General features: G+C 60.1%; 1 protein-coding gene across 1 annotated transcript in view; it reads left to right on the top strand.

Annotated features, from left to right (window-relative positions):
• Positions 1 to 23,343, top strand: part of PCNX2 (pecanex 2) — a 40,927-nt gene extending 17,584 nt beyond the window's left edge. Inside the window, exons 17-34 of the mRNA XM_084868648.1 lie at positions 683 to 779; positions 1,377 to 1,469; positions 2,203 to 2,353; positions 3,885 to 4,029; positions 4,525 to 4,702; positions 5,447 to 5,555; positions 6,536 to 6,665; positions 7,627 to 7,685; positions 9,117 to 9,332; positions 9,812 to 10,065; positions 12,727 to 12,960; positions 14,100 to 14,212; positions 15,823 to 15,967; positions 16,701 to 16,931; positions 18,252 to 18,526; positions 19,572 to 19,744; positions 20,184 to 20,629; positions 22,436 to 23,343. Coding sequence (XP_084724774.1) covers positions 683 to 779; positions 1,377 to 1,469; positions 2,203 to 2,353; positions 3,885 to 4,029; positions 4,525 to 4,702; positions 5,447 to 5,555; positions 6,536 to 6,665; positions 7,627 to 7,685; positions 9,117 to 9,332; positions 9,812 to 10,065; positions 12,727 to 12,960; positions 14,100 to 14,212; positions 15,823 to 15,967; positions 16,701 to 16,931; positions 18,252 to 18,526; positions 19,572 to 19,744; positions 20,184 to 20,629; positions 22,436 to 22,594 — 3,208 coding nt within the window. The 3' untranslated portion in view covers positions 22,595 to 23,343. The remainder of the gene's footprint in view (positions 1 to 682; positions 780 to 1,376; positions 1,470 to 2,202; positions 2,354 to 3,884; positions 4,030 to 4,524; positions 4,703 to 5,446; positions 5,556 to 6,535; positions 6,666 to 7,626; positions 7,686 to 9,116; positions 9,333 to 9,811; positions 10,066 to 12,726; positions 12,961 to 14,099; positions 14,213 to 15,822; positions 15,968 to 16,700; positions 16,932 to 18,251; positions 18,527 to 19,571; positions 19,745 to 20,183; positions 20,630 to 22,435) is intronic.
• The last annotated feature ends 690 nt before the right edge of the window (positions 23,344 to 24,033 follow it).

Raw genomic sequence — 24,033 nt, 5'->3', positions numbered from 1 at the left:
TAACATGCACACACCTGTGAGTCACACACACACACACACACACACACACACTGCGCGTGGGTCCCTGCAGCCTTGCTCTCTCATGGCGGGGGGCGGAGGGGGGGAGGGAGCAGAGACAGCGGCTCAGGGCCAGGGGGTCGCACTCTTCCTAGCCGTCCCCTGGGCGAGGTGGGCAGGGGGGAGGGGGGATGGCAGGTTGGCCAGAAACCCCTGAGCTGCCAGCACACGTTCCAGCGCCTCTGTGCTCCCGAGAAAAGCACACAAGGCAGGGGTGCATGGCTGCAGGGGTGCGAGGATGGGGAGGGGTGCAGGGGTATGGGGAGGAGGGAGGGGTGGAGAGGTGGAGGAGGGATGCAGGGGTATGGGGAGGAGGGAGGGGTGGAGGGGTGGTGCAGGGGTGCAGGGGTGGAGGGGTGGAGCAGGGGTGCAGGGGTGCAGGGGTGGAGGGGTGGAGCAGGGGTGCAGGGGTGGGGGGAGGTGCAGGGAGGGGAGAGCCCGCAGCCTGAGCCTGCCCAGCCGTTCCCGTGGCGAGCGTCTGAGAAGCGCCCGCCTCAGCCTGGACCCTCTCTGCGCCCGTCTGTGAGCGTGGGGTCCACGTGGAGGCCACGGCCACGGCCACAGCTATGGCCACGGCCACGGCCACAGGTTTCCACCAGCCAAAGGCGCGTGTCTCCCCCTCCAGGTCCTTCATCCGGGGCCGATGGTTCCCCAGGAGCTCCCCGGGGGACCCCGCGGAGCCGGCCGAGGACCCGCTCCCGGGGAAGATGCGGGACTCGGTGGTGAGACCCCGCTGCTGGGGCGACAGCTGGGCACCGCATGGCATGCTGGGAGGCGCCCTGGCACGGCCGGGCCAGGGCCGTCCTGGGAGGAAAATTCACTCCGATGAGGATTCACAAACAAACCAACCAACCAACAAAAACAAAACAAACCCCTAAAACTCTGAATAAAATACAGATACGTCCTTCCCAAAAAATAAATTTAAAAAAATTGCCAAGATAATAAGGAATTACCAGGTTAAAACCTGGGGAGAGCAGAGCCTGCCCTGGGGTTGACCTTGACCTCAGACGGGGCGGGGGGCGGGGGAAAGGGACATGGAGGCCAGGCCGGTGCCTCTTGCCCGTTGAAATGCCGGCGGGGGCCTGTGTCTGTGAGCCTCGGACCTCGGACCCGCGTGGGAACCCCCCCCCTTCTCTCCTGGTTAGCCGGTCCTCCCCCCGGTCCCCCGCCCCGGTCTCCCCGATGCCCCCGGCGGGAGGTCCTGGAGGGTCCACCCCGCGCCTGCGGCCGGCGGGAAGCTTGTCGGGGTCCGGAGTGGCCCGGGGACGGGGTTGCCGGGGAAACGCAGAGGCAGGACCCCGCGGCCGCTCTCCCCGCAGAAGGCCGTCCTGCGCTCGGACCTGCTCCTGTGCGGCCTGGCCGCCGTCCTGTCCTTCGCGGTGAGCGCCAGCACCGTGTTCCTGTCCCTGCGGGTGCGTGTCCCCCGCTGGGCCCGCTCCCCTGGCGGGTGGGCCGGAGGGAGGCCTGAGGGGAATGTTAGGCCGGGGGCGGGGGTCCCGGCTGAGGTTTGGCTTCTATTTTGGGGGGTGGGTATTCCTCACCCCAGTTTTTCCATGGATTTCTCTTTTTAAAATATATGTTATTGATTTTTTTTTTTTTTTACAGAGAGGAAGGGAGAGGGAGAGAGAGCTAGAAACATCTATGAGAGAGAATCATCCATCAGCTGCCTCCTGCACACCTCCCACACGGGATGTGCCAGCAACCAAGGTACATGCCCCTGGAACTGGAATCGAACCCGGGACCTCCCGGTTCCTAGGTCAATGCTCAGCCTCGGAGCCACGCCAGCCAGGCAGTTTTGTTATTCTTCAATCTTTTCATTTTATCTTATCTTATTTATTTATTTTAATAGATTTTATTGATTTTTTTACAGAGAGGAAGGGAGAGGGATAGAGAGTCGGAAACATCGATGAGAGAGAAACATCCATCAGCTGCCTCCCGCACACACCCCACTGGGGATGTGCCCGCAACCAAGGCACATGCCCTTGACCGGAATCGAACCTGGGACCCTTCAGTCCGCAGGCCGACGCTCTATCCACTGAGCCACACGGGATTCAGCTCGTGTCTGCGCTTGAAGGGGGGACGGGGAGGCCGGTGGCCTGGCCCCCCTGGGCGGCCCGTCTCACGGCCCCGCCCCCCGCCCCGCAGCCCTTCCTGGGCCTGGCGCTGTTCGCCGTGGCCGGCGCCGTGGGCTTCGTGGCCCACTACCTGCTCCCGCAGCTGCGCAAGCACCACCCCTGGATGTGGCTGGCCCACCCCGTGCTCCGGGGCAGGGAGCACGGGCAGCGGGAGGTGACGGGTGAGTGGCAGGGCCGGGCGGTGCCCCTGGGCCTCGGGTGTCCCCCCGAACACAGTGCGTGTCTCCGTGAGGCCGGGGCGGGCGGCCTGGCGGGAGGAGCCCGCTGCCCTGGCCCCTGGGGCTCAGACCAGAGGGAGGCGGCGGCGGCTGCTTCTGCATCTTGTCCTGAACGTCAGCGTGACCGGCGTCTGACAGTCCGATCGCACCCCCCTCCCCCCCACCACACGCCCACCCCCGGGACCCAGGGCCTCTACGGCCGGGAGCTGCTCCAGCACTGCGGGAGAGGGTGGCTTCTGCTTCTGTTCCTTTTGCAGCGACCTGGCTGAGGTGGTCATGCGTTTCTGAATTGGTGACAGATGACGGACAGGATTCTGTCCATGTATTTTATTTCATTTATTTTTTATTGATTCAGAGAGGAAGGAAGAGGGAAAGAGAGAGAGAATATCCATGATGAGAGAGGATCATGAAATGGCTGCCTCCTGCATGGCCCCCCGCGCCACCCCCCTCCCCCCCCTCCCCCGCACTGGGGATCGAGCCCACAACCCGAGCATCTGCCCTTGACCGGAATCAAACCGTCGGCCTGCGGACTGAAGGGTCCCAGGTTCGATTCCGGTCAAGGGCATGTGCCTTGGTTGCGGGCACATCCCCGGTGGGGGGTGTGCAAGAGGCAGCTGGTCGATGATTCTCTCTCATCGATGTTTCTGACTCTCTATCCCTCTCCCTTCCTCTCTTTAAAAAATCAATAATATATATATATATTTTCTTTTTTTTTTTTTAATGGATGTTTCCTGAGCTCTGGCTCCAGAGCGGGAGGCATCTGCTGGGCCTCTGTTGTGTGGCTGCTTTGTGCTCCTGCTTTTGGATTAAAGGGGATGAAGGGGGTAATTGCTTATCAGGCGGAATTAAAGGGGAGGGGTATTGTTTATCAGGCTGAATTAAAGGGGGGGGGTATTGCTTATCAGGCGGAATTAAAGGGGAGGGGTATTGTTTATCAGGCTGAATTAAAGGGGGGTATTGTTTATTAAGGTGAATTAAAGGGGGGTATTGTTTATTAAGGTGAATTAAAGGGGGGGTATTGTTTATCGGGCGGAATTAAAGGGGGGTATTGTTTATTAAGGTGAATTAAAGGGGGGTATTGTTTATTAAGGTGAATTAAGGGGGTATTGTTTATTAAGGTGAATTAAGGGGGGGTATTGCTTATCGGGCGGAATTAAGGGGGGGTATTGTTTATTAAGGTGAATTAAGGGGGGGTATTGCTTATCGGGCGGAATTAAGGGGGGGTATTGTTTATTAAGGTGAATTAAGGGGGGGTATTGTTTATTAAGGTGAATTAAGGGGGGTATTGTTTATTAAGGTGAATTAAGGGGGGGTATTGTTTATTAAGGTGAATTAAGGGGGGGTATTGTTTATTAAGGTGAATTAAGGGGGGGTATTGCTTATCGGGCGGAATTAAGGGGGGGCACTGCTGGTGTCCCAGGCGCCCGGAGACAGATGGGTGACGGGCGCCCCGGGGGGCGGGGTGTCTCCGCAGAGGCCGCCCAGGTGATGTGGTTCGAGCAGCTGTACCTGCGGCTGCAGAGCCTGGAGAGGTACGCCCTGCACCCGGCCATCGTCCTCAACGCCCTCACCCTCGACGCCTTCGCCATCAGCACCTACCGGCGGCGGCTGGGCACCCAGTGAGTGCGGAGGGCACCCAGTGAGTGCGGAGGGCACCCAGTGAGTGCGGAGGGGCACCCAGTGAGTGCGGAGGGCACCCAGTGAGTGCGGAGGGCACCCAGTGAGTGCGGAGGGCACCCAGTGAGTGCGGAGGGGCACCCAGTGAGTGCGGAGGGCACCCAGTGAGTGCGGAGGGCACCCAGTGAGTGCGGAGGGGCTGGCTGGGCACCCAGTGAGTGCGGAGGGCACCCAGTGAGTGCGGAGGGGCTGGCTGGGCACCCAGTGAGTGCGGAGGGGCACCCAGTGAGTGCGGGAGGGGCACCCAGTGAGTGCGGAGGGGCACCCAGTGAGTGCGGGAGGGGCACCCAGTGAGTGCGGAGGGCACCCAGTGAGTGCGGGAGGGGCACCCAGTGAGTGCGGAGGGGCGGGCTCAGAGCGGGGGCGGGCGGTCCCCTGGACCAGGTGCGGGCGCGCAGGGGCTGGAGGTTCGCCGTCCCCCGCCCCCGCCCCCGCAGCTGGGACACCTTCCTGCTGACGGCGGCCGGCATGAAGCTGCTGCGCGCCTCCTTCTGCCACCCCGGCCGCCAGTTCGCGCCGCTGGGCCTCGCCGTCCTGGTTTTCCACTTCGACTGCCGCGGGCTGTGCGACAGCTTCCTGCTGGACTTCTTCCTGGCCTCCATCCTGTGCAGCAAGGCGAGTCCGGGCCTCCCCTGGGGCCACCGCCCTTCCCCCCCCCCCCCCCCCCCGCCCCGGCCCCACGGCCCTCCCCCCGGGCCCCACGGCCCTCCCCCCCGGGCCCCACGGCCCTCCCCCCGGGCCCCACGGCCCTCCCCCCGGGCCCCACGGCCCTCCCCCCGGGCCCCACGGCCCTCCCCCCGGGGCCCACGGCCCTCCCCCCGGGCCCCACGGCCCTCCCCCGGGGCCCACGGCCCTCCCCCCGGGCCCCACGGCCCTCCCCCCGGGCCCCCACGGCCCTCCCCCCGGGCCCCACGGCCCTCCCCCGGGCCCACGGCCCTCCCCCCGGGCCCCACGGCCCTCCCCCCGGGCCCCACGGCCCTCCCCCCCCGGGCCCCACGGTGCATGTCTCACCCCCCACCAAGAGAAGAAAGAAGAGGAAGAGAGAGAGAGAGAGAGCTAGAAACATTGATATGAGAGAGTCATTGATTGACCCCTGCACGCCCCACACTGGGGATGGAGCCCACAACCCAGGCCTGTGCCCTGACCGGGAATCGAACCGTGACCTCCTGGTTCCTAGGTCGATGTAACCCACTCTTAGCGGGGGCCTGGATGTAGGACAGGGGAGGTAAGAGCGAGAGGCCAGCAGTAGCCACCTGCCCTGTCCCATGTGTGTGCTTCCGATGACCTTGATGCTTCCGATGACCTTGACGCCCCTGCACCCCGGCCGTCCCCTCTGAGGACCCTGCCTTCGGATTTCAGCTCGGGGACCTGCTCCAGAAGCTGCAGTTCGTCATGGCGTACGTGGCCCCGTGGCAGATGGCGTGGGGTTCCTCCTTCCACGTGTTCGCGCAGCTCTTCGCAATCCCTCGTATCCTTCCCGCTGCTGTTCTTTTTTTAAAAATATATTTTACTGCTTTTTTTACAGAGAGGAAGAGAGAGGGACAGAGAGTTAGAAACATCGATGAGAGAGAAACATCCATCAGCTGCCTCCTGCACACCCCCCACCGGGGATGTGCCCGCAACCAAGGTGCGTGCCCTTGACCGGAATCGAACCTGGGACCTTTCAGTCCGCAGGCCGACGCTCCATCCACTGAGCCACACCGGTTTCGGCTCCGCTGCTATTTTCCCCCACAGTTCCTGGATGTAAGCTCATATTTTTAATATATATTTTATTTTATTTTTTAAAATATATTTTATTGATTTTTTACAGAGAGGAAGGGAGAGAGATAAAGAGCTAGAAACATCGATGAGAGAGAAACATCGACCAGTTGCCTCTTGCATACCCCCCCACCGGGGATGTGCCCGCAACCAAGGTCCATGCCCTTGACCGGAATTGAACCCGGGACCTTTCAGTCCACAGACCGACGCTCTACCACTGAGCCAAACCGGTTTCGGCTTAATATATATTTTATATATATATATATATATATATATATATATATATATATATATTATTGATTTCAGAGAGGGAAAAAGGGAGAGAGAGAGAGAAACATCGGTGGTGAGAGAATCGCGGATCTGCTGCCTCCTCTCTCCCCCGGGTGAGAGACGGCCTGACCGTGAACCTGTCGGGACCTCCCACGACACTCTAGAGTAGGGGTGTCGAACTCAATCAGAGAAGGGGCCAAAATCTAAAATCCAGCCTAAATCGCGGGCCAAATGGTTTACTGAACAGTCATAAACTGACAATGTCATAAACTGACAGCGGAGTGCAGTGATGACAGCGCGGTGCGGGCCACATTGCAAGGCCTGGCGGGCTGGATTTGGCCCGCGGGCCTTGTGTTTGACACATGTGCTCTAGAGCCACGCAGAGAGGCAGGACCGCCCGCCTTAACGCCCAGCCCCCAGACTCCGCCCTGCTCTTCGCCCAGACGGCGGTCACGTCCATCCTGTCCACGCCGCTGAGCCCCTTCCTGGGCAGCGTGCTGTTCATCACGTCCTACGTGCGGCCCGTCAAGTTCTGGGAGAAGGACTACAAGTGAGGCCGGGCGCCTCGGGGGCCTCTCCGCTGGAGGGCGGGGGCGGGGGGCGTGGCGGGGAGCAGGTGTCTCACGGGGCCCCCGGGGCAGGGGCTTAGGGCTCCTGATGGAACACAGCTTGCTGGAGCCGGCCAGGTCCCGGCCCGGGTTCCTCGCTGTCCCCACCGCCCTCCGGGGAAAAGCGAGGTCCCTGGCCATGGGCTTTGCTTTCTTTTTGTTTGTTTGTTTGTTTTGTTTTTATTGATTTTCCACAGAGAGGAAGGGAGAGGGATACAGAGTTAGAAATATCGATGAGAGAGAATCATCGATCAGCTGCCTCCTGCACACCCCCTACTGGGGATGTGCCGGCAGCCAAGGCACATGCCCTTGACCGGAATCGAACCCGGGACCCTTCAGTCCGCAGGCCGACTCTCTGTCCACGGAGCCAAACCGGTTTTGGCTGCGCTGGCTGTTGTTGGTTGGATCCGGCACTGCACAGGATCAGGCACAAGGCCGTGCTCCCTAACCCGGAGAACTCTTCATGTCTTTCCCCAGCGTGTTTCTCTTTTAATATATTTTATTGATTTTTTTACAGAGAGGAAGGGAGAGGGAGAAAGAGTTAGAAACATGGATGAGAGAGAATCATCCATCAGCTGCCTCCTGCACGCCCCCCACTGGGGATGTGCCGGCAGCCAAGGTACATGTCCTTGACCGGAATTGAACCCGGGACCCTTCAGTCCGCAGGCTGACGCTCTATCCACTGAGCCACACCAGCCAGGGCTCCCCATGTTTCTTGCACGTCCCCCTCTCTCTGTTCCCTGGGACCCCTCTCCGCAGCGTTGTCAGATTGGAGCCGTCACCCTCATACGGGCATGTCACCCCCAACCCCGTGCGTTCCCTGCCTGCTGGCCACGTCTGCAAACCAGCCCTGCGGCCTGCGAGGTCTCACCGCGGCTCTCCCCTGTTCTGTGGCCCCTCCAGCACCAGGCGCGTGGACAACTCCAACACCAGGCTGGCCGTCCAGATGGAGAGGGACCCAGGTGAGACGTCCCCTCCCTTCTCTCTCTCTCTCTCTCTCTCTCTCTCTCTCTCTCTCTCTCTCTCTTTAAATTTATCTTATTGATTTTTTTACAGAGAGGAAGGGAGAGGGATAGAGAGCTAGAAACATCGATGAGAGAGAGAGACATCAACCAGCTGCCTCCCTCACACTCCCTGTATCGGGGATGTGCCAACAACCAAGGCACATGCCCTTGATGGGAATCAAACCTGGGACCCATCAGTCCGCAGGCCGACGCTCTTTCCACTGAGCTATGCCACCTTCGGCCCCTTCTCTGTTACTCAGACGATTTACTCTGTCCTGTGGACGGAGCCCTCTGACCCAACCGGGAAATGAAGCACTGCTCTTTGCAGTCCCCGTGGAGACCACGCGTGTCTTGGTCGATACGCCGACGTAGAGAGAGAGAGCTGTGTGGACGGACGGGGCACGGGGACCGATCGCGTGTGGGAGTGAATCCGTCCTTACGCAGAATTCATTAACTCGGCAGCGAACGCCCCTGCTCATTCAGGCCTGTTTGTTTCTGTGCGATACACATCACACACAGACGCCACAGCGTGGGCTCGAAGGACTCATTGTTGGTGAAGCAGCAGGCATTTGAGACACGCAGGGGTAGACACGTGGGTGTGAGGTCTGGAGCAGCGGTCGCCAGTGGGTGGCCCCTGAGGTCCGAAAGGTTGGTGACCGCCGATCTGGAGCTCAGACGGGGGTCCCAGCGGGAGGCCCGGATCTGTAGATGGTCTGCATTGAACTCGAATCCAGTCCACTTGTGTAGCTGAGACGGCCTAGAACCGGGGTCGGCAAACCGCGGCTCCTGAACCGCATGGGGCTCTCTGGCCCCTGGAGGGTGGCTCTTCCACGGAACGCCCCGGCCTGGGCGAGTCTGTGTGGAAGAAGTGGTGTCAGAAGACGTTACGTTTAAAAAACGTGGCTCTCCAGAGACATGTCCGTCGTTGTGCTGTGGACACTTGGCTCTGTGGACGAGTGAGTTTGCCGACCACGGGGCTAGAACATGTGTCCAGGGGAAAACAGGCGGGTCCCAGCACTTCCGCCGAGATGGCGAAGCATCAGGAAGGTCCGATTGAGCCGAAACCGGTGTGGCTCAGTGGATAGAGCGTCGGCCTGCAGACTGAAGGGTCCCGGGTTCGATTCCGGTCAAGGGCATGTGCCTTGGTTGCGGGCATATCCCCAGTAGGGAGTGTGCAGGAGGCAGCTGATCGGTGATTCTCTCTCATCGATGTTTCTCACTCTCTATCCCTCTCTCTTCCTCTCTGTAAAAAAATCAATAAAATATATTAAAAAAAAAAAAAAAAAAAAGAAGGTCCGATTAGCCCAGGTCACATGACAGCTCTGCCTCCCGGGCCAGGGCCCCCGGGGACAAGCGCTCACCGGTGTCCGCCCCGTTGTCTGTCCACAGCGAGTGACGACAACAACCTCAACTCCATCTTCTACGAGCACCTGACGCGCTCGCTGCAGGAGTCGCTGTGCGGGGACCTGGCCCTCGGCCGCTGGGGCAACTACGGCTCGGGCGACTGCTTCATCCTGGCCTCCGACTACCTCAACGCCTTCGTGCACCTCATCGAGGTCGCCAACGGCCTGGTCACCTTCCAGCTGCGCGGGCTGGAGTTCCGAGGTGAGGGGGCCGCCCGGGGTGCGTGCTGTGTGTTGCTGGGAGGCGGTGCCTCGGGTTGTCATCGCATAAAACTTTAAAAAATATATATATAGTTTATTGATTTTTTACAGAGAGAGAGAGAGGGATAGAGAGTTAGAAACATCAGTGAGAGAGAGACATCCATCAGCTGCCTCCTGCATACCTCCCACCGGGGATGTACCCGCAACCAAGGTACATAACCTTGACCGGAATCGAACCCGGGACACTTCAGTCCGCAGCCCGATACTCTATCCACTGAGCCACACCGGTTTCGGCTCTCTCTCATCATGGATGCTTCTATCTCTCTCCCCCTTTCCCTTCCTCCCTGAAATCAATAATAATAATTTTTAAAAAGGCAGGAGTGAGGTCCCTTCTCAGCAGAGGCCCCCATCCCTGTCCCCCCGCCCCATTCCCCCCGTCTCTGTGTAACCGGCGCCCGCCCGCCGCCCGCCGCCCGCCAGGGACCTACTGCCAGCAGCGGGAGGTGGAGGCCATCATGGAGGGCGCCGAGGAGGACGGGGGCTGCTGCTGCTGCCAGCCGGGCCACCTGCCGCACCTGCTGTCCTGCAACACCGCCTTCCACCTGCGCTGGCTCACCTGGGAGGTCACCCGCACCCGCTACGTGCTGGAGGGCTACCGCGTGCTGGACAACAACGCCGCCACCATGCTGCAGGTGTTCGACCTGCGCCGGGCGCTGGTCCGCTTCTACGTGCAGGTACTGCCCCCCGCGGCCGGGCACCGCCGCCCGGGGCCACCACCCGGGCACCAACACCCGGGGCCCGCCACCCGGGGCACCGCCACCCAGGCCGGCCGCCCGGGGCCCGCCGCCGGCGAACAGCCCGCGTGCCAGCCCTGGCCAGGTCTAACAGGCCGTCCGCTTCTTTGTTAAATAGATTAAATAATAATAATAATAATTAATAATAATAATAATAACACACACACACACACACACACACACACCGTATTTTCCAGCGTATAAGACGACCCCCTAGTTTTACAGTGAAAACATAGGTTTAGGCCTCTATTCGCTGTATAAGACTGCCCCCCGCCGAGACCGGTTTGGCTCAATGGATAGAGCGTTGGCTTGGGGACTGAAAGGTCCCGGGTTCAATTCCGGTCAAGGGCATGTACCTTGGTTGCGGGCATATCCCCAGTGGGGGGTGTGCAAGAGGCAGCTGATCGATGACTCTCTCTCATCGATGTTTCTAACTCTCTATCTCTCTCCCTTCCTCTCTGTACAAAATCAATAAAATATATTAAAATAAATAAATAAATAAATAAAAAAGACTGCCCCCCACTTCAAAGAAAAGACTTACTTTGCCGTCAAGATCTGCAGGTAATTTTTGTGCAATTTTGGTCTTTTGCCCCCGATTTTCGGTTGACTTCTTTTCGTTTCAAAAGTCATCTTATACGCCGGAAAATACGGTGTGTGTGTGTGTGTGTGTGTGTGTGTGTGTGTGTGTGTATTTTTTTTTTTAATTAATTTTTTTCCCCAAAGCTGGTTTGGCTCAGTGGATGGAGCATCAGCCTGCAGACTGAAGGGTCCCAGGTTTGATTCCGGTCAAGGGCATGGACCTTGGTTACGGGCACATCCCCAGTAGGGGTTGTGCAAGAGGCAGCTGATGGATGATTCTCTCTCATGGATGTGTCTAGCTCTCTGTCCCTCTCTCTTCCTCTCTGTAAAAAAAAAAAAAAAAAATCAATAAAATATATTTTAAAAAATAAATTAAAAAAGATATATATATTTTTAATATATTTTATTGATTTTTCTATAGAGAGGAAGAGAGAGGGACAGAGAGCTAGACACATCGATGAGAGAGAAACATCCACCAGCTGCCTCCTGCACACCCCCTACTGGGGATGTGCCCGCAACCCAGGTCCATGCCCTTGACCGGAATCAAACCCAGGACCCTTCAGTTTGCAAGCCGACGCTCTATCCACTGAGCCACCACCGGTTTCGGCTGTTCAATAGATTTTTATTGATGTCAGAGAGGAAGGGAGAGGGAGAGAGAGAGGGAGAAACATCCATGATGAGAGAGCGTCATGGATCGGCTGCCTCCTGTGTTTATTTAAAAAACAAAAACCAAAAACCCAACGGTACAGAGAATAACAAGGACCCCGTTTTTGTCCTGGACGGAATGCCTGCCTATATGAAGTGGAAACGGGGTACGGTTTGCAGCCAGCCGGCTCGGTCCCCTCCTCTCCAGTCCCCGGTCCCTGTCCCCTCGCCCGGGGAGAGCTGAGCCCACGGCCGGGGCCTCGCTGCAGGATGCTGCCGGAGCTCCAGGAAGGCGTTCTGACCTCCGGGGGTCCCAGTCCTCGCTAACTAGTCTGACTTCACCCGTGGAGGTTGTTTTGATTCCTGGGAAATGAGGGGAAGGCCGCACGATCGCCCTCTGATTTGTTTGTTGTTCCTGTCGGGGGCGTGTGATGAGGACCGACGGGGAGGGGGGAGCGGGACCAGATGTGGGCTGGAGCCAGATGTGTGGACAGACACTCCCCCCCCCCTGTACCCCGTAACTGTCAGATGAGACATGGTCACTCTGGCCGCGGCCACAGAGCCTCCTTTGCTGGTAACTGGAAGCCGACCTAATTTTTTTTTTTAATTAAATATATTTTATTGACTATTTTTTTTAAATATATATATTTTTATTGATTTTTTTACAGAGAGAAAGAGAGGGATAGAGAGTTAGAAACATCGATGGGAGAGAAACATCGATCAGCTGCTTCCTGAACACCCCCCACTGGGGATGTGCCCGCAACCAAGGTACATGCCCTTGACCGGAATCGAACCTGGGACCCTTCCGTCTGCAGGACAACGTTTTATCCATTGAGCCACACCGGTTTTGGCAATCTATTTTTTTAAATTATATTTTTATTGATTTCAGAGAGGAAGGGAGAGGGAAAGAGAGAGATAAAAGCATCAATGATGAGAGAATCATGGATCTGCTGCCTCCTGCACGCCCCACACTGGGGATCGAGCCTGCAACCTGGGCCTGTGCCCTGACCGGGAATCGAACCCTGACCTCCTGGTTCCTAGGTCTATGCTCAGCCACGGAGCCAGGCCGGCCGGGGGCAGCTTTGCTGTTTTAGCCCATCCAGCACTGCGTGGCAGGGCCTGGGGGAGGGTCTGCCGGTCCTTTCTCCTCAGAGGCGGTCCTTGTCCATCTGTGACCTCCTGTCCTCCTCTCCGTCCCCCCTCCTCCCCGCAGGGGCCCTCAGAGAAGGCAGGGACCGTCCCCGGGGGCTCGGCCACTAACCCCTGCAGGAAACACGGGACCCACACGGCAGTGGCGTGTCCCCAGTTTCCCGGACACGTGTCCCGCCTCCGGGGGGCGGCGGTGAGGGCTCAGGCCGGCCTCCTCTCTCCGCGCAGAGCATCGTCTACTACCTGGTCACGTCGCCCCAGCTGCCCGCCTGGCTGGGGAGCGCGGCCCTCCGCGCGGCGCTGCAGCCCTTCGCCAAGTGGCACCACATCGAGCGCGACCCCGGCGTGTTCCACGCCCACATCGACGAGGACTACGTGCCCTGCCTGCAGGGCGTCACGCGGGCCAGCTTCTGCAGCGTGCACCTCGAGTGGATCCAGCACTGCGCGCGGAGGGCGCAGGAGGTGCGTGTGCGTGTGTGAGCACGCGCGCGTGTGTGTACGCATGTGTGTATGTGTGCGTGCGTGTGTGCGTGTGCATGTGCGTGCGTGCGTGCGTGTGTGTGTGTGTGTGTGGGCCAGCTTCTGCAGCGTGCACCTGGAGTGGATCCAGCACTGCGCGGGGAGGGTGCAGGAGGTGCGTGTGCGTGTGCGTGTGCGCGCGCGTGTGTATGTGCGTGTGTGCGTGCATGTGTGTGTATGTATGTGTGTGTGTGTGCGCGCGCCTGTGTGTGTGTGTGTGTGCAGGGGGGATCATGACTCGACTAGGGCCGTGACTATAAGTGAAAAAAAAAAAATACAGGAAAACTGCCCAACCAGGTGTGGCTCAGTGGATAGAGCATCGGCCTGCAGACTGAAGGGTCCCAGGTTCGATTCCGGTCAAGGGCATGCACCTTGGTTGCGGGCACATCCCCAGTGGGGGGCGTGCAGGAGGCAGCTGACTGATGTTTCTAACTCTCTCTCCCTCTCTGCAAAAAAAAAAAAAAAAAAAAAAAAAAAAAATCAATAAAACATATTTTAAAAAACACACACACAAAAGACAAAAACAAAAAGAGGAAAACTGACCAGCTGGCTTGGCTCAGTGGTTGAGCATTGACCTGGGAACCAGGAGGTCAGGGTTCGATTCCCGGTCGGGGCACAAGGCCCGGGTTGTGGGCTCGATCCCCAGTGAGGGGCGTGCAGGAGGCAGCCGATCCATGCTTCTCTCTCATCACTGAGGTTTCTCTCTCCCTCTCCCTTCTTCTCTGAAATCAATACTAAGTTGTTTTTTTTTAAAAAAGTGAACGAGGAAAACTGTACAGCCGGTCCCTCCCCCGTCCTCTCTGGTAGACGAATAAAATAAAGGAGGAAAAAGCACTGGCCTCTGGTCAGTGCTAGCCATGGGGAGGACTCAGGGGCCGTAGCTCCGATGGGGGACCCTGCCAGCCTCTCCCCGCCTGGAGTCCCCTTGGTGTGCCAGCCACTAAGAAAGGACTTTGGGCAGGAAGCGGTGCCCAGGGCCCCGCACGGGGGAGGCTGCCTGGCCCTCCTGTGCCCCAAGGTGGCGCTGTGGCGCACGCGGGCAGCGGTGACGGGAAGTAACATCCCCTGATCTGCTCCTTCAGGCCCCGCAGACCCTGGACAGCGACGAGGACTCTCCGCTGGTGACCCTGGCCTTCGCCCTCTGCATCCTGGGCAGGAGAGCGCTGGGCACCGCCTCGCACAGCCTGGCGCTCAGGTACGCGGGGGAGCGGGGGCTGGACCGCCACCAGCATTGCTTTCACAGGCTTCTCAATCATTTTATTTTATTTTATTTTTAAATATATTTTATTGATTTTTTACAGAGAGGAAGGGAGAGGGATAGAGAGTTAGAAACATCGATGAGAGAGCATCATCCATCAGCTGCCTCTTGCACACCCCGTACTGGGGATATTATGCCCGCAACCAAGGCACATGCCCTTGACCGGAATCGAACCCGGGACCTTTCAGTCCGCAGGCCGACGCTCTACCCACGGAGCCACACTGGTTTCGGCAAAAAAATCGGGACTTTTTAAAAAACGCCACGGGATGCAGGGCAGATTGTTAAAAAGCGGGACGTCTGGTCACCTTATCCTACGGGCCCTGCTCTCTGGGCGTGAAAACAGCCGGAGTCTCTCCTCTCGCAGAACAGAAGCCACAAGGAGGTCCCCTGTCCCTCAGCCCCAGCCCCTGCCGCACCGCGGAGCCCCTGACCTTGCATTCACAGGGGTCCCTGCTCCTGTCCCAGCACCCCGGCCCTGATCCGCATCTCCCCGGACTCGAAGGTTCCTAGAAGTGTCAGACTTCCCGTGCCAATGGCACACAGAAGGCCGCGGAGGCTCCGGGCGCTCCTGCAGGCTGAGCTAAGCGGTTTCCCCCGGCTCCCCCAGAGCCCGCTCTCCGCGAGACCCCGGCCCAGGTGTTCCTTGCTGAGCCCGGCTTTATTTATTTTCCCTGATTCAGCACCGCGCGTTCCGGCTGCCTTCCAAGCCCTGTTTGGACGGGATCGCGGGGTTTCAAACGGCTCCTAATACTCTGTGACAGCCCGATCGCGGCGATGAGCTGGATCTGGGGGCCGTGCAGTGGTCTGGGGGGCAGGCTCGCCTTCGGGGGACCCCACCCCTGTAAGCCCCGCCCCGCGTTCTCAGGGCAGGGGTGACCTTCAGGGGGCGGTAACCGATCGTCCACGTTGCCCCAGGCCAGGGTTCGCGTCCCTGAGGCTCTGACTTCCTGGGTAGATGATGGGGGCGGGAGGCCCATCGTGTGAGAGAGGCTGGAGCCCCCTCACTCCCGTACAGAACCCCCACCTCTGCCTCACCCCAACAGCCACACCCTGGGTTTCATAGGCCAGAGTTCAATGCGTGGGTGCGCTTGCAAAGACCTGATTCCGGAGCTCAAACGGTTTCCAAGTGTCATGTGAAGAGATCCAGCAGCCGAAACCGGTGTGGCTCAGTGGACAGAGCGTCTGCCTGAGGACTGAAAGGTCCCTGAGCAGCGCCCTCCTGTGCACAGAAGGGCGGCTGGTTCGCTTCCCGGTCAGGGCACAGGCCCGGGTTGCGGGCTCCATCCCCCGTGTGGGGCCTGCAGGAGGCAGGCGATGGATGTTTCTCTCTCTCCCATCGAGGTTTCTCTCTCTCTCTCTCTCCCTCTCTCCCTCTCCCTTCCTCTCGCTCTCCAAACCAATGAGAAAACCTTTGGAAAAAATACCGGGTTAGCCTGGCCTGGCAGCCCAGCGTGAGCACCGCTCTGCCTCTTCTCTGGGACGCATTCGGACGTGACCGTGGCGCGGCTCTGAGGGACGGACTGGCCCTCAGAAACCCTGTCTTGCAGCCTGGACTCCTTCCTGCACGGCCTGCACGCCCTCTTCAAGGGCGACTTCCGGCTGGCTGCCCGGGACGAGTGGGTGTTTGCCGACATGGACCTGCTGCAGAGGGTGGTGGCCCCGGCCATCAGGATGGCCCTTAAGCTGCACCAGGTCAGCACCCTCCCTTCTTTTATTTTTAAAATATATTTTATTGAGTTTTTACAGCGGGGAAGAGAGAGGGATAGAGAGTTAGAAACATCGGTGAGAGAGAAGCATGTATCAGCTGCCTCCTGCACACCCCCCTACTGGGGATGTGCCCGCAACCAAGGTCCATGCCCTTGACCGGAATCGAACCCGGGACCTTTCAGTCTGCAGGCCGATATTCTATCCACTGAGCCACACCGGTCAGGGCCCATTCCAGATCTTTCCGGCCAAGGGCATGGACCTTGGTTGCGGGCACATCCCCAGTGGGGGGCGTGCAGGAGGCAGCTGGTCGATGTCTCTCTCTCATCGATGTTTCTAACTCTCTATCCCTCTCTCTTCCTCTCTGTAAAAAATCAATAAAAATAGCTAAAACCGGTTTGGCTCAGTGGATAGAGCGTCGGCCTGCGGACTGAAAGGTCCCAGGTTCAATTCCGGTCGAGGGCATGGACCTTGGTTGCGGGCACATCCCCAGTAAGGGGTGTGCAGGAGGCGGCTGATCGATGATTCTCTCTCATCGATGTTTCTAACTCTTTATCTCCCTTCCTCTCTCTGTAAAAAAATCAATAAAATATATTTTTTTAAAAATCAATAAAATATATTAAAATAAAAAGAAGAAAGAGCAGGGGTGAGGCCTGGGAGTGGACGTCCCCCAGCCTCGGCCCCGTCCTCACTCCCCCCTCTCCCCTCTGCCCCCCCCCAGGACCAGTTCACCTGCCCGGACGAGTACGAGGACCCAGCTGTCCTGTTCGAGGCCATCCGGGCCTTCGAGCGCACGGTGGTCATCTGCCACGAGGGCGACCCCGCCTGGCGGGGCGCGGTGCTGGCCAACCGGCCGGAGCTGCTGACCCTGCGGCACGTGGTGGACGACGGCGCCGACGAGTTCAAGGTCATCATGCTGCACCGGAGCTTCCTCAGCTTCAAGGTGATCAAGGTACCGAGCGGGGCCCGGGCCGGGCCCGGGTGCGAGCGGTGGGGGTTGGGGGGTGGGGGTGCTGGCACGGACGTCTGAGCAGACGGAGCCTCAGAGCGGCCGCTCCCACCGCCGGTGATCGGTGCGCAGGCGAGGGCTTCGGCAAGTCCTGGTAGAAGGCCATCTGCTTGTTTTTTTTGTTGTTTTTTTAAAATATATTTTATTGATTTTTTTACAGAGAGGAAGGGAGAGGGATAGAGAGTTAGAAACATCCATGAGAGAGAAACATCGACCAGCTGCCTCCTGCACACCTCCCACTGGGGATGTGCCCGCAACCAAGGTCCATGCCCTTGACCGGAATCGAACCCGGGACCTTTCAGTCTGCAGACCGACGCTCTATCCACTGAGCCAAACTGGTTCTGGCATCTACTTGTTTTTAAAGCCTGGCTGGGTGTGGCTCAGGGGTTGAGCGTCCACGTAGGAACCAGGAGGTGAGGGTTCGATTCCCGGTCAGGGCACATGCCCGGGTTGTGGGCTGGATCCCCAGTAGGGGGCGTGCAGGAGGCAGCCGGTCCACGATTCTCTCTCATCGTGGATGCTTCTCTCTCCCCTACCCCCTCCTCCTCTAAGACCGTGGTCGGCAAACCGCGGCTCGCGAGCCGCCTGTGGCTCTTTGGCCCCTTTGAGTGTGGCTCTTCCACAAAACACCACGGCCTGGGCGGGTCTGTGTGGAAGACGTTTACGTTTAAAAAAAAGTGGCTCTCCAAAGACACGTCCATCGTTGCCCTGTTGCTAGTTGGCTCTGTGGACTCATGAGTTTGCCGACCGACCACTGCTCTAAGACGAGGGTGGGGGAGGGGATTTCCTAATCCTCTGAAATTCCAGATCTTTCTCTCAGAACTACACCTGGGCCCGAGCACTTCCTTCTCAAGGGCTCTTCCTTGCCTAAGCTCCCAACCACTGGCCACTCCCCCAGGCAGGCCTGCCATGGTGCTTGGGCAGACAGCTCTGGCCAAAGCGGTGCATCATGGGTACCAAACCAATGCATCATGAATACCAAACTGATGCATCATGGGTGCCAAACCGGTGCATCATGGGTACCAAACCGGTGCATCATGGGTACCAGACTGGTGCATCATGGGTATCAAAGCGGTGCATCACGGGTACCAAACCGGTGCATCATGTGTACCAGACTGGTGCATCCTGGGTACCAAATCAGTACATCATGGGTACCAAACCGGTGCATCCTGGGTACCAGACCAGAGCCCTGCTCTGGCTGCAGGTGGGCCCAGGCCGGGCCCCCTCCACCCGCTGCCCCCTCCTCCCGCCCGCCCCCCGCAGGTGAACAAGGAGTGCGTGCGGGGCCTGTGGGCCGGGCAGCAGCAGGAGCTCATCTTCCTGCGGAACCGCAACCCGGAGCGCGGCAGCATCCAGAACCACCGGCAGGTGCTGCGCAACCTCATCTGCTCGTCCTGCGACCAGCCGCTGGGCTACCCCATGTACGTGTCCCCGCTGACCACCTCCTACCTGGGCAGCCACGGCCAGCTGCGCGGCCTCTGGTGCGGCCCCGTCACGCTGCACGACATCCGGGCCTGGCTCCGCACCAAGTGGCTCAGGTGGGTCCCGGCCCCGCACCGGCATGAACGTCCTGGCCACGGCCACGGCCATGGCCACGTGTGGTCACGGACACCATCCATCCCCATGTGCCACCTGCAGAGGGCGCGTCGCAATCAGCGGCCGGCGAGCAGCCCAGCCAGGGGTTTGGGGTTCGGAGGACCCACACCTGCCTCGGGCAGCAGGCCGGGGCCCCCCGGCGCTCACCATCAATCAGTCTCCTCCCCTGGTTGTGCCAGTCACTGGTGGTGGTTTTTATTTTTATCTTTTCTTATTATTTTTAAAAATATATTTTATTGATTTTTTACAGAGAGGGAGAGAGAGGGAGAGAGAGCTAGAAACCTCGATGAGAGAGAATCATCCATCAGCTGCCTCCTGCACACCCCCTACCGGGGATGTGCCTGCAACCAAGGCACATGCCCTTGATTGGAATCGAGCCTGGGACCTTTCAGTCCGCAGGCAGACGCTCTACCACTGAGCCACGCCAGTTTCGGCTCATTTTTTATTGATTTCAGAGAGGGAGAGAGAGGGAGACAAATCAATGATGAGAGGATCAACTTGCTGCCTCCTGCACGCCCCCTACTGGGGACCGAGCCCGCAACCCGGGCCTGTGCCCTGACCTGGAATATGACCGTGACCTCCTGGTTCATATATAGGTCAACACTTGAGCACTGAGCCACGCCGGCCAGCCGGGCGGGCGGTCCCCGGTCAGCTGGAGTGAATTCTGGGAGGTTCTGTCTGATCGGGGCCTGTGTCCTCCTCTGGCTCCGAGCTGTGGCTCTGGGGGAGGCTGAGGGTACCAGACTGGTGCATCCTGGGTACCAAACCAATGCATCATGAGTACCAAACTGATGCATCCTGGGTACCAACCCGGTGCATCCTGGGTTCCAAACGGTGCATCCTGGGTACCCAACCGGTGCATCATGAGTACCAAACTGATGCATCCTGGGTGCCAAACCGGTGCATCATGAGTACCAAACTGATACTTGGGGGTGTGAGAGGGTCCCGGGGAGAAGGAACCCCAGCAGCAGGGTCTCTCCGTCCCAGGATGCGCAAGGACTGCCACGCCGAGCAGCGTGCGGGCGGCAGCATCGAGGACGGGGACGGAGCGGGGGTCCCGTCCGCAGGCCGCGGCAGCGCCCCGAGTGCGGGCGGCCGGGAGCAGCCGAGAAGAGAGGGGGCCCACCAGTGGTCACCCCGGGAGGGGCCACGGAACACAGGTGGGTGCGGCGGGATTTTTCACAGAGAGGAAGGGAGAGAGACAGAGCTAGAAACATCGATGAGAGAGAAACATCCACCAGCTGCCTCCTGCTCACCCCCTACTGGGGATGTGCCCGCGGCCAAGGCACATGCCCTTGACCGGAATCGAACCTGGGACCTTTCAGTCCGCAGGCCGACGCTCTGTCCACTGAGCCACACCGGTTTCGGCCGGAAAGGGTGACTTCAGTGTCAAAGCCGTGAAAGTCTCGGCAAACAGGCGGTCCCTTCCCCGGCTGCCGCTCCCACCCATGTCTCCCGCCGGCCTTGGGGTGTCCTGGGTCAGCCTGTGGCTCTCGGGGGGACCGCCGTGGGGCCCAGGCAGAGCAGGGTGCCCGCCTCCCCGCGCTGGCAGGGACGTGGGTGCCCACCCCATGCCGATCACGCTGCTTTCCCTTCCAGGCCGGAGGACGGGCCGGAGCCAGTCCGTCCAGGCCCCCGGGGCGCTGAGCCCGCGGCCCCCCTATCTGAGCGCGTCCGGCCCGGTCCTGGAGGGCCGCCCGGCCGTGCTCCCCGCGTCCTCCTCGGCCCTCGGCCTGGCCGCCCGGCCGGCGGGCAGCCGGCTCTCCCTGCGCGGCTCGGCCGCCTCCCTGCACTCGCAGCCGCCGCCCGCCGCGCCCGGGCCCCTGGGCGTGCGGGAGCGGGCCGAGGCCCTGGTGCGCTCCAGCCTGGGCTCCTCCAGCAGCTCCACCCTCAGCTTCCTGTTCGGCAAGCGGAGCTTCTCCAGCGCCCTGGTCATCTCCGGGCTCTCGGCCGCCGAGGGCGGCGCCACCAGCGACACCCAGTCCTCCAGCAGCGTCAACCTGGCGCTCGGACCCTCGGCCCGGGCCGCCGGCCAGGCCCAGAGGGTGAGCCGCGTCCGGGGGGGGGGGGGTAGGCCCGGGGGGCAGGGACCCTGGCTGGTGGCCCATCCTGCTGCCCAGACCCCCTTCTTTTTTTGGAGAGCGTAAGGTCTTTCTTTCTTTATTTTTTAAAAATATATTTTATTGATTTTTTACAGAGTGGATAGACAGTTGTTAGAAACATCGATGAGAGAGAATCATCGATCAGCTGCCTCTTGCACAACCCCAACTGGGGATGTGCCCGCAACCAAGGTCCATATGCCCTTGACCGGAATCGAACCGGGGACCTTTCAGTCCGCAGGCCGATGCTCTAGCCACTGAGCCAAACCGGTTTCGGCTTTTTTAAAATATATTTTATTGATATTTTACAGAGAGGAAGGGAGAGGGATAGAGAGCTAGAAATGTCGATGAGAGAGAAACATCAACCAGCTGCCTCTTGCACACCCTTTACTGGGGATGTGCCTGCAACCAAGGTACATGCCCTTGACCGGAATCGAACCTGGGACCTTTCAGTCCGCAGGCCGACGCTCTATCCACTGAGCCAAACCGGCTTCGGCCAGACCCCCTTCTTAACGCCGCCCCCCCCCCCCCGCAGTGACAGGTGACAGGTCAGACAAGAGGCATCTGCCCAGCTGAGGGGTGTCACAGCTCAGGCCCCCCGAGCCTGCGCGGACGTGGGGATGTCCCCCCTCACCCGGCAGTGGGGGGACCAGGGGCCACCACGCTGTCTTCACACCACTCCCGGCCCGAGGGACGGGGCAGGGGACAGGCAGGCACACTCGGCACTGGGTTCCATGGCCACGGACTCCCGAGCGAGGTCGGCTCAGAGCCGAGCGGCCGCCTGCGTGTCTGCGTCCACTTTGGAGAGAGGTCCGAGGACTCCCCGACAAGGCACTGCCACTCAGGCAGGTTCCAGCCAGCTGCGGAGATGGGGCGGGGGTACATGGGAGACATGGGGTACCATATCCGTATCAGGCTGCAGGCTCTGACTCCTTCACGGCTCTGGGCAGTTACTGCAGGTTTGTGAGGCCCCAGGGCAGTTACTGCAGGTGCTGGAGGCCCCGGGGCAGTTACTGCAGGTGTATGAGGCCCCGGGGCATTTACTGCAGGTGGGTGAGGCCCCGGGGCAGTTACTGCAGGTGTATGAGGCCCCGGGGCATTTACTGCAGGTGGGTGAGGCCCCGGGGCATTTACTGCAGGTGGGTGAGGCCCCGGGGCAGTTACTGCAGGTGGGTGAGGCCCCGGGGCATTTACTGCAGGTGGGTGAGGCCCCGGGAAAGTTACTGCAGGTGGGTAGGCCCTGGGGCAGTTACTTCAGGTGGATGGGGCCCCGGGGCAGTTACTGGAGGTGGATGAGGCCCCGGGGCAGTTACTGCAGGTGCGTAAGGCCCCGGGGCAGTTACTGGAGGTGGGTGAGGCCCCGGGGCAGTTACTGCAGGTGCGTGAGGCCCGGGGCAGTTACTGCAGGTGGGTGAGGCCCCGGGGCAGTTACTACAGGTGGATGAGGCCCCGGGGCAGTTACTGCAGGTGGATGAGGTCCTGGGGCAGTTATTGCAGGTGCGTGAGGCCCCAGGGCAGTTTACTGCAGGTGGGTGAGGCCCCGGGGCAGTTACTGGAGGTGGGTGAGGCCCCGGGGCAGTTACTGGAGGTGGGTGAGGCCCCCTTCCTCCCCTGGAGATGGCGCGGACACCTGCATTCACCCCCATCTCCTGCCGCTGGCGCTCAGCAGGCCGGGGCGGGCAGCCTGGCACGGGAGCTGGCAGTGGCCGTGCCCGTCAGCTGAGCCGCCCGCTCCCCTCTTCTCCCCGGAAGCACTTCTCGGACCCGTGCGACCCCGCCGAGGCCGCCGAGCAGGCCCAGCTCCGCGGGCGCCCGGCCGCGGGCCCCGGCGGGCTCTGCCGGAGGGCCAGCCAGGAGGACATGGGCCTGGATGACACGGCCTCCCAGCGCAGCGCCTCGGACGAGCAGTAGGAGGGGCCGGCCCCCCGCGGCTCTGCCTTCCCTTCGCCCCCTGCTGCTCCCCCAGAGCTGAGCGGACACTCACTGGATCTCAGGTTACTGGACAGAGTCTCACGCGATGAACAGAACCAGGGGGCCGGGCCTCCGCTCCCGCCACCCGCCCCACGGAGGGACCGAGGCCCAAAGCTCCAGAATGTGGATTTAAACAAAAGCCATGCACCATCCGCCACTTTCCGCCCGGCGGTAACCCAACACCCGCATGCTGACCAGCTGAACACACACGCACACGCACGCACACACGCACATGCAAACGCACACGCATGCACGCCACCAAGGAAGAGCACCTCGTGGCCACCGCACCCTGCCCGCCACCGGCCCAGGCGCGGGAGTCACGTCCACGCACACGCTCACTGCTCTGTAGTGTTCACGCCGATGTTAGTGCGTGTGAACCGGTGACACGCATGCAGCCGTGTCCACGGCCCCGTGTGACAGCCACATCCCCGCGGGAGCTGGGCGTGCAGTCCGGGCGGACGGACACCGTCGGGGAGAGCCGGCCCGGTCCTCAGGCCAAGGAGTCCCACCCCCGGGGCCCGGGCCACCTGCACACGCCTATTTTTTTTTGGAATTAAAGGGTTTATAGCAACTGCTGCTTCCAGTTCTTTGTGTTCTGTTCCTGCCGCTGGAGGGGCCGGTCCCACTCCCCGAGGGACCCCTCCCTCACCCGGGACCCTCCCTTCGGAAGAGCAATCCTTAGGAACACTTAGAGCAGGGGTCTTCAAACTACGGCCCGCGGGCCACATGCGGCCCGCAGAGGAGTCTGATCCGGCCCGCCAGGTTTTTTGGGCAGTGAGCGCAGCCGAGGTGTTACAGTAGGAATTAGTAGTTCATATAGTCCGGCCCTCCAGCTCTCTGAGGGACCGTGATCTGGCCCCCACTTTAAAAAGTTTGAGGACCCCTGACTTAGAGTGAAAAGAGTCCTAGGCAGTTCCTCACTGCACGCCCAGTAAGGACCCCGGCCAGGTTCGTAGCTAATGCTAACGGCTAAAAAAAAAAAAAAAAAAAAAAAAAAAAAATCACAGAAATTCCTAGAGGGAGTGAAAAAGGAGGAACAACTTTAATAATCTGAACAATAAAGATTTATTAAATTAAATAAAAAAGCAAAATTCCTAGATCGTCACCAGAAATCACCTAAACCCACGGAGCTGAATCATACCAGTGCACCGGCCCCTCCAGGGCAGTGACCCCCCGATTCCGGGGATCGGGGTCTCCTCCACGCTGGCTTCGGGCGGTCCCTCCCTCTCCACCGCCCTCTGACAGCCCGGCCCGGCCCTGGGCTCCCCGGGGGCCAAGCGGGGGTAATGGGGGTCCCTTCCACAGTGGCCACAGCAGCCCCAAACGTGACGACCCATCTCCCCGTTTTCGGGGCGGGAAGCAAGGCACAGAACGGGTTA

This window comes from Pipistrellus hanaki, assembly GCF_964339955.1.
Source record: "Pipistrellus hanaki genome assembly, chromosome: 20".
Taxonomy (NCBI): Eukaryota; Metazoa; Chordata; class Mammalia; order Chiroptera; family Vespertilionidae; genus Pipistrellus; species Pipistrellus hanaki.
Note: the sequence above shows the minus strand (reverse complement) of the source record. Positions and strands in the feature narration are given on the sequence as shown.